This window comes from Heteronotia binoei, chromosome 5 (genome assembly GCF_032191835.1).
Source record: "Heteronotia binoei isolate CCM8104 ecotype False Entrance Well chromosome 5, APGP_CSIRO_Hbin_v1, whole genome shotgun sequence".
In the NCBI taxonomy this organism is placed as follows: Eukaryota; Metazoa; Chordata; class Lepidosauria; order Squamata; family Gekkonidae; genus Heteronotia; species Heteronotia binoei.
In genome coordinates, this window is record NC_083227.1 from 127,261,807 (window position 1) to 127,271,604 (window position 9,798).

Sequence of the window (9,798 nt, forward strand, 5' to 3'; positions counted from 1 at the left end):
TATTGTTTTTGCATCCTAGATGAGGACTGTCACCTAGTTCAAAGGTTCCCTCCTTCCATAGTGGATTTTCTTTTTCTTCCTTCCTTCCTTCCTTCCTTCCTTCCTTCCTTCCTTCCTTCCTTCCTTCCTTCCTTCCTTCCTTCCTTCCTTCCTTCCTTCCTTCCTGTCTTGCAGCTTTCAAACACCTGACTTTCATGTCAGTTTGGTGTAGTGGTTAAGTGTGCGGACTCTTATCTGGGAGAACTGGGTTTGATTCCCCACTCCTCCATTTGCAGCTGCTGGAATGGCCTTGGGTTAGCCATAGCTCTGGCAGAGGTTGTCCTTGAAAGGGCAGCTTCTGGGAGAGCCCTCTCAGCCCCACCCACCTCACAGGGTGTCTGTTGTGGGGGGAGAAGATATAGGAGATTGTAAGCTGCTCTGAGGCTCTGATTCAGAGAGAAAGGTGGGGTATAAATCTGCAGTCTTCTTCCTCCTCTCAAACACCTGACATTTATCCTATGTCGCTTTTATGTTAAGCAAGTTTGGCCACCCCTGCTTTATAGTCATTAGCAGACCATGTTAAAAGTCTGAAAGACATCAGTCTCTGTGAATCCACATGCCATCGGTGTGCTTCTAAGATCAATATTGGTTAGTGCTGCCTTCCCTGAGAGTGACAGAGCTGGCAACCAGATGCTCATGAACTTTTTCTGTAGTGGCTCCACTTCTGTGGAATAAGCTCTCTGTGGAGCTAATAAAGATCGCATTGCTGTTGGTCGTCAGAAGGACAATTGTTTTGTTTCTGTGAACATTTTAAATGAAGTTTGTGTGTTTGTGTTTTGACACCTGGCAGGTTTTATGTAAGATGTCTTTAGAAATACGTTACTGATTGCCTTAGGAGGAAAGATAGGATATACATGTTTTAAAATACAAATAGAAAGTACCCTGTAGTACACAGAATATTCTCACCTGAATATGAGGCATCTTTTACAAGAAATGGGGCACATGTGACCCATACCAATATGAGAACCAATGTTTAGTGTGGTTTTAGAGCACACCCTTCCTATAGAACAGGGGTGGGGAACCTTCGTCCCGAGGCCCGTATATGGCCCTTAAGATCACTTGGCGCGGCCCTCAGAGATTGCTGGGCCGAACCAAGTCATGTGGCAGCCTTCCTGGGGCCTGGCTGGCCAGTGAGGATTGTGGGACCCAGCCGCACTGTGCAGCAGCCTCCCCAGGGCCAGGCAGGGATCACAGGGCCCAGATGTACTGTTCAGCAGCCTCCCTGGGGCCTGGCTGGCCAGCCAGAATTGCTGCAGGGCCTGGAAAAGTTACTGTCACAGTTCAGTAAATTTCCCCCTCATTTCTTTATTTCACTTTCTTTCCATTTCTTCCCCCCATTTCTTTGTTTCCCTTTATTCCCCTTTCTTCTCCCCTTTATTCCCTTTCTTTCCATTTCCCCCCCCCCCATTTCTTTATTTCCTTCTTTCCCTTTCTTCCCTCCTTTGTTTACCTTCATTCCCTCTATTTCATTTCCCTTTCTTTCTCTCTCTCTCTCTCTGTAGAACCTGTGTGGTGGTCATTGTGAAAGACTGCTGCTGGGGTATGTGGGTGCCTTTAAAGGTCTTCTGGGAGCAGCTGCAGTTTCTGCATGAAGGGAGGGGGGGGCAGGGATGCGGGGTGGGAGCCAGGTACCACCAGTTCAATTTGCACTTGATTATCCCAGATGGTTTGGTCTAATATGCCAATGTGTGACCTAATATCCAATATTAGGGGATGTGGTCTAATACGCTACTGAGTTCCTGCTGGACCTATGCATTTTCCTAGGGCGGCAGGCTGTGTGTGTGTGTGCCAGATTAGGCTCTCCCCACATGACTTCAAATAGAAAAACAATTATTTGCATTAATTTTGCAGGCCTGAATCATTCTTCCTCGGCAGAGCACTGTTTTTTAAGTTGATAATTTTGTATGGCCCATGAATGATGTTATAAATATCCATATGGCCCTTGGCACAAACAAGGTTCCCCACCCCTGCTATAGAATATATATGTATGCTTACCTTTAAATAGGATACATATCTGTTGAAGGTTATTTCTATTTGCTGTTGCAATCAGGGTACTTAAAGAGTCACAAAATGGTTGATGCTCCCTCATCCACACTTACTTTCCAGTGCATGCCAGATATTGTGAATTCTGTTGTGTTAGTCACTATGTGCTAACTATTCATCTTCAAAATGAAATTTAAGGATATTCTCATATATGTGGCATATGGTAAATTTTAAAATAACTTTGCCAGTCCTTACCAGCCTTAGAGTCATAAAGTTGGAAGGGACCTCCCAGGCCATCTAGTCCAACCCCCTGCACGATGCAGGAAATTCACAAATACCTCCCCCTAAATTCACAGGATCTGGATTGCTGTCAAATGGCCATCCAACTTCTGTTTAAAAACCTTCAAGGAAGGAAAGCCTACCACCTCCTGAGGAAGCCTGTTCTACTGAGGAACTGCTCTGTCAGGAAGTTCTTTGTAATGTTGAGCCAGACACTTTTTTTGATTTAATTTCGACCCATTGGTTCTGGTCCTACCTTCTGGGGCCACAGAAAACAATTCCACACCATCCTCTAGATGACAGCCCTTTAAGGACTTGAAGAGTGTGATCCTATCACCTCTCAGTCGCCTCCACTCCAGGCTAAACATGTCCAGCTCCTTCAACCTTTCTTTATAGGACTTGGTCTTCAGGCCCCTCACCATCTTCGTTGCCCTCCTCTGGACCTGTTCCAGCTTGTCTATATCCTTCTTAAAATGTGGTGCCCCAAACTGAACACAATACTCCAGGTGTGGTCTTACCAGAGCAGAGTAAAGCGATACCATCACTTCACATGATCTGGACACTATACTTCTGTTAATACAGCCCAATACTGCATTTGCCTTTTTAGCCACCAGTGCCTGCCCTGCAGGCTGCAGCGGGGGCCACAGGCAGCGGGGTGGGTGCTCCAACTCTTGAGATAATTTGCGAGGCCGCCCCCAAGATTTCAGCTGCCTAGGGGCCTCCACAGGGTTTAATCCGGCACTGGCTACAGGCCAGACTGACTGAGGGGGTGGGGCTCAGTGGAGCAGGCTTCCTCTGGAGGAAGCATAGCACCCACTCTTCTTTTTCCTCACAGTCCTACTAAAATTTGGAAACGGCTTTAAAGTAAAGTAAGTCTGTAGCACATGGAAATAATGTTGTTTTAAAGAATCCCATGTGTTTCTCCTTCATTTTCCTTTTGAGTGTTCCAACACCTCTTTTCAGAAGAAAAGTTCTACTCCCAGCCAAATACTAGCCAGCATTAACCCTAGTTAGCTTCCAAAATCTGATGAGATTGGGTTAGCCAGGTCAGGGCAATAACAAATATGTCCATTTAAAGACCCATTGCATCGAAAAATTTGGTTGGCCAACACAGGAAAAGTAATTATGAGTCACTGTAAACCACATGATGACATGAGGCAATCAACATGATGCTGCCAGGTATAATTTCAAGAGGGGTGTGAACTCAGAAATGGCAAATGGTTCACCTCCTAAACCCAGCCAGTGGATATCTGGTTTTGGCTGAAAAAAGAACATTGCCAGGTGACTACCACAAAGAGCTGTTCGGTAAGCAGAACATGTAGAGAACTGGAAGAAAATGTTTTGTGGCTGGTGGATCATTTGCCTGCATGTGCTTTGTTAGAAAACCCTCTTTTTTGTTGGTATGGAAAGAGAGCCAGAGACCACAAATTAGTTTAGCGGATACCCCGACTTAAACAATGCATTTTTGTTAAACTGTGATCTAGTTGCTTGAGCCTAGGTCACGGGTGGCCAAATTGCAGCTTGGGAGCCATATGCAGCTGTTTCACACATATTGTGTGGCCCCCAGAAGTCCAGGAGGAACTTAATGCAGGCTTACTCTCAAGTAAATGTGCTTAGCATTGGGTCCTCAGTCAGCCTCTGAGTACTGACCCATAACTAGGCAACTATTTCTGCCATCAGTGAAGCAGGGAAGGAAGGGGAAATAGGCAGACTTGAAACCTCTTCTCTACCACAGAGATCACCTGGAGTCCTAAAGCGGGGGAAAAGAGCGCAAGAGCCAGGGGGGCCAATGGGAGGATGGATGGAATTAAAGAGGGCTGCACAGGGTTCCCCCTTAGTTTCATAGCTTCTGTAGAAGCTGTATTTACTGACTTTGGTGTCAAGTCAAAGAGAGATGCATAATGATGCAAACGGTAGTCAGTAATTTATATGATACATGTGTTTCCTTCTCCCACTGGTGCAAAAAAAAAAATCCTTAACCTTTTCCTATGCTGGTTTAATGGGCATTGTTATTCCTAACTCTCTCTGACCGATTTCGCAATCACCCTATGCCACTCGATCTTTGCTGCAGCCCCGGGGCAGATAGTGGGAAATCGGAAGGCTGCTGCACTGAGAAGATGAATGTGAGAGCGGTGTAGGGTGAGTGCGAAATCTTTCTCTCTCTCCTTACAGCATGGTCATAAAGTGCATACATTTTTTTTAGCTTTCTGTGCAAAGGAAGTATGAAGAGTTTTAATAAAGGTGTGTGTGCAAGATTTGTTAATGTCTTGCGGCTCTCAAACATCTGACATTTATACAGTATGGCTCTTATGGTAAGCAAGTTTGGCCACCTCTGGCTTTGGCCTTGAAACGCTATCCTCATTGTAGTCAGACCAGAACCAGTCCCACCAACACTTTCTTCTTCATTGGGACACATTTACACATCCCTCAGCAACACTTCCAACTCATGCTGGGTAGGAGGAGTGTTTGCTCCTCCACATCCACTAGAGAATGACACATTGGCTTTTATATAAAAATAATGCAATGCTTTTTCATTAAGACCAACCAGTCATGTCATTAAGACCAACCAATAACACAAAACAGTGTGCGAGCTTTCAGATTTTCCAGAACTCTTCATCAGTCTGGATGTCAACAAAATTGGAGGGGTGGCATACAAAAAGATGCTGTGCTATGATCTACATCCTGTGCAGAATGCTCAGTAGATCTAAATAGGTGGTGGAGTTGGTATCAGGTTGCATCTTTAGCCTTCTTCAAGGTGAGAATAACAGCAGTCTCTAATTACAAACATAAAAGCCGGTGGTTACTCAAATGTCTCTCTGACACTAGACAGAATACAAGGTCCCTTGAAAAAAATTGACAGCAGTCATAATAGATACATACTAACTGTACTGGAACAAAATAGGAGTCAATTGCACTTTTAAGACCAACTTAGTTTTATTCAGAACGTAAGCTTTGGTGTGCATGCACACTTCTTCAGACGAGGAATGAGGTCCAGTAAGCAGAACTACATATAGCTGGTGGGGTTTGGAATGCCAAGTGTTACAAAGTTAAAAACCAGTAGCAGAATAGTAAAATTAACAAATTCAGAAAACCTTTGATCTGGGTTGAATTAGCATGGGAAACCATAAAACAGTAACATGTCAGAATGTGAGAATGCCTGTTAATTATTCTATTGCTAATAAACCTGGGTCAAAAAGAAGGCATTTTAAGGAGTCCAGTCTGATGTTTTGCAGAACTCAAAAGCTTGCATGCTGCTTTGTGTTATTTTCCTTGCTCTTAAGAAAAGTTATTAGATGGCTTTTGCTTTTGGATATAGCTTTGGACCAGTGCACTAACCTGCAACCACTGGTCATTATGACATGCAGAAGTAGCAGCACTTACAGTTTCCAGGACTCTTAAGGGAAAACCAGGTCAGTTAAACAAGTACAAAATTAAGTGTATAGTATATGTATGCCCCCATGATCATTGTGGTGTCAGGCAGTGGTTTGGTAATCCCATCCTATGTGTGTGCTAAGTGGTGGTAGTGCTAGAGCATGATTTGGCCATTCAGTTCATGTGTTCAAGATAGAGTGGGGGTAGTCTTTAGGGAAATATCTCTATGTTAAATTGCTGGATAACTGGAAGTCTTTCTGGCAACTTTATTTCTAATTTAGAGCAGAGTTTCCATAACAACATAACCCTTGACTCCTAGTTATTCTAAAATAATTTTATGCTTCCTACATGATATCCTGCACCAAATTACTGTGGCAAGCAAAAAGAAAGCTAGCAGGTTATGCTATTTGATACAATTGTCTTGATTAAGTGGCAGAATGATTTCTATTTCTTAGTCACATAATGTATCACCTTTCTCTGTGATATTGCACATAACTTTCTCCTGTAGGACTCCTATTGGCATACTCCATCACTAGTTCCTCATGGAAGCCATTGCTCACATTCTGCAAGATATTCGTGATTACTGGGCTGATCATTTCTCTCGCAGATTTTACCCCAGAAGGCCTCCACTGCGACAATTTACCTCTTTATCTACTTTCTACTTACTGGACTACAAAATGAGACAGACTGAATTGGGAATGGATTATGGGCATCCGTGTGCTCAGCTGAGCAAAGCAAAGTTTGTCTTCCAGGATGGTGAGTGGCAGATGGGTGATAGTGTGCCTCAGCAAATGCCCTCACTGCAGTTACTTTCTACTCCTAACAAGGAATCATCTTACAAGAGACTGAAGAAAGAGAACAAAGCCTTATTGGAGGAAAATAATTATTTGAAGCTACAGCTTGAGCTGCTGATGGACATGCTGACAGAGACCACAGCCCGACTGCATACAGTAGAGAAAAAGCTGGACAGAATACCATGGCACCCTAAGATAAAAAAGACAAACAAGGTACTCATGCTTCAGTCTTGAAAAATAATTTGGATGTGACATCTAAGAGTTCTTCATTTTGCAGTCATTTGCCTTATGATGTCCAAACCTACAATAAAACTCTGAAACTGATGATTTTACAGTGGTTTCATGTTTGTTTTCTTATTATTCCACTCAGTTTCTTCTAGAGTACATGCACTCAATTTCTTCTAGACTATTTTTGCATTTTATCTGTTTCAGAGGGTAGGGCAGTGAGGTAACAGTCCAGTAGCACCACAGAGACCAAAGAGAATTTTGGGGTATAAGCTTTTGAGAGCCAAAGCTCCTTTTGTCAAATACATTTTATCTAGTGACTGTAATCAAAATCAAAAGGATCAGTCTAATAACTACTTGATCTTTGGATGACTGCCCTGCCCTGGTTAACCACCTCCATCAGAAGACAGGTAACAGCAGGGCTTTTTTTGTGAGCAGGAATGCACAGGAACTCAGTTCCGCTTGGCACCAGAGGTGTGGCCTAATATGCAAATGAGTTACTGCTGGACTTTTTCTACAAAGACAGCCCTGGGTAAGAGCAGTAAGTTCTGGAACTCTCAACAGCTTTTGCTATTAGCCACAGTAGCACTTGGACAGAAGGGCAGGAGTGTCAGTGATTACGAACTGTGCAAGAATGTCTTCTGGTTTCTAACTATGATATGTTGTCCATTCAAATGCAAGCAGAGATAGCTGATGAACTGGCTTTGGAGGCTTTTTCCTTTGGAAGCTGAGGCTGCAGATGGAGATTTAAAAATAGATATAAACCCAAATTAAGATTAATCAGGAAACACTAATCTACACCTCAGCCTTTTTACTACAATCTACGAAAAGGTCTCCCTCCCACTCAGCTGTTTGTGACCATTGCTTCTGCTTGCCCAATAATGTTTGAGGTTATGCAACATTTTGTTGGAAATGTGCCAACTTGGAAAAAAAAGTGTTTTGCTACTTTAAACTTATCTGCAGCTGACACTGCACTAAAACTCCTGTTTCTTCCCTACTTCAGATAAGCAGCAGTTGTTATTGGATCATCTGCAGCTGTTTTCATAGGCATTCTAGTTCCTTTTTGAAAAGGTATAATTACTCAAAGTCTAGAAGTGAATAGAAGGACGTCTCACTGCAGCATAAAAATAAGTTTAAAAAATACCATTAAAAGGTTGCCCCAATAAGGGATATTTTCTGATGCACTTCCAGCCAACTAGTTGCTGAAACTGGTACTTTTTTCCTTTGAAACTGTTTTATATTTTCTTCACTATATAGCTTCCTAACTAATTTGCTTCAAAGGCAGCAATCTAAGCAAGTAAATTCCATTTTATTGAGTGGAGCATTGTTCCAGGAAAGTGTTTTTAAACTTGCAGATAACAATGAATAAGGAGGAAGTGGCATTGTATTCAGGAAAAGATGTCTTAAAAATCAGTTTATTTTTGACTGTAACTCTGAAAGTGATTTGTTTCTGAGGAAAATAGTGGGGATGGTTTAGCCCAAATTAAGTACTTTTAAACTTGCAGCCCTACAGGTTGGGAGTAAGTCCTGCTAAGAACATAAGAAGAGCCTTGCTGGATCTGACCAGTGGTCCATCTAATCCAGCATTCTGTCTCACACAGTTGCCAACCGATCCCTCTAGAGCAGGGGTCCTCAAACTGCGGCCCGCTGAGGACGTTTATGCGGCCCGCCGGGTTATGGCAAAATCAGACCGGAAGTGACGTTCGACCTAAACTTGCGTTAGCAACGCACACTTCCGGCACTGGGCTGAGGCGGCGGAGACAGAGTGTGAGGCGATACCGAGGTGAGGTGAGTTCCCAGGCCGGGGTGTGTGGTGTGGGGAAGGGAAAGAGATGCAGAAGACGGAAAACTGACGGCCCGCGGCCTTGTACAGTAACGGCAGTCTGGCCCTCCAACAGTCTGAGGGACAGTGAACTGGCCCCCTATTTAAAAAGTTTGAGAACCCCTGCTCTAGAGGGCCAACAACAGGGCACAGACTCTATGCCCTGTTGCTGGCCCTTCAGAGGGATTGGTTGGCTGAGGCCTTTCCCTGATGTTGCCACTAAGCTTAGTGGCCCTTACCTGCTGGTAAGAATGCATAGGATCAGTCTGCAAATTCCTTTTATTTAAATAGATGAACATGTTTTGCATTTTCCATTAAAAATAAATAAGAGTAACCGTCCTGAGCCTGAGCAGGTTCACTCAGGAGTAGGTCCAACTATGGCCAGTGGAATATTCTTCCATGTAACTAGCAAGCATTTTAGTACATTTACATTTCAAAAAGTAAATTAGGTGGACAAGAATATCTTTAAGAAAAAAACATATTCTTAGTTTAACCCTACTTGCTAGCAATAGAGCAATTAACAGACAGCTTTTATTACCTTTTACTGGTCTCCCATGCAAATGCTATCCAGACCGAATGTTCTTTCAATTTGTTAATTACACTATTTTGCTATTGGATTTTAACTTTGTATCATTTTGCATTCTAAAGCACTGTCCACCAGCTATATGTTGCTCTGCTCTCTGTTATTATAGCATTCTCACTCTCTCTCACACAAAATATGTATATATAGCTATTGTTAATTTGATTATAATTAAAATACTTCTCTACTGTTCTTGACATTAAGTATGATTATACCTCCTCCAAACAAAATGTTTGGTTATAAAAACACTTAACTCCCAGCCAAGGACCAAAACCTCACAACAAATTAAAACTGTCTCCCTCTCATATAATTTATTTCCAGATTTACATTCTACTTGAGGATCCAAAGAAGCAAAATGGTACATATAATGAAGCAATGATTTACATCCTTGCCTAAGAATCCATAACTTTTGTTATCTTCTGCAATCAACGTGTAATTACAAACATTTTTTAAAAAATTCTTAAAACTGTATCCTATGGAGATCTTTGGAGAAGGAATATTTATGAGGAAAAATCAAGTGTGTTTTCCAGAGCTGCAATTTTCTTAAACATAATTTTTTAAAATTATAAATTTTACAATTAGAGATAATCTTTTAAAATAAAGGGCATGTGAAGATGCTTCAAAAATCTGTTAAGAAAAAGTATCTCCCCTAAAGTCCATTGACTTACACTTTGTCATATGATGCTTGTGAGTAAAAGTTTTCT

The 9,798-nt window shown here is 42.3% G+C and overlaps 1 protein-coding gene across 2 annotated transcripts; it reads left to right on the top strand.

The window, feature by feature from the left end:
* Positions 1-3,388: 3,388 nt before the first annotated feature.
* CBY3 (chibby family member 3) lies at positions 3,389-6,799 on the top strand. Of its 2 annotated transcripts, none has more exons than XM_060238319.1 (2): positions 3,389-3,606; positions 6,182-6,799. In XM_060238319.1, the coding sequence occupies exon 2, from the start codon at positions 6,216-6,218 to the stop codon at positions 6,699-6,701; it is 486 nt and encodes a 161-aa protein (XP_060094302.1). In that variant the 5' UTR covers positions 3,389-3,606; positions 6,182-6,215; the 3' UTR covers positions 6,702-6,799. The 2 variants fall into 2 exon arrangements, with proteins under 2 accessions (XP_060094302.1, XP_060094303.1); XM_060238320.1 differs by having other exon boundaries at positions 3,459-3,651.
* Positions 6,800-9,798: the final 2,999 nt, after the last annotated feature.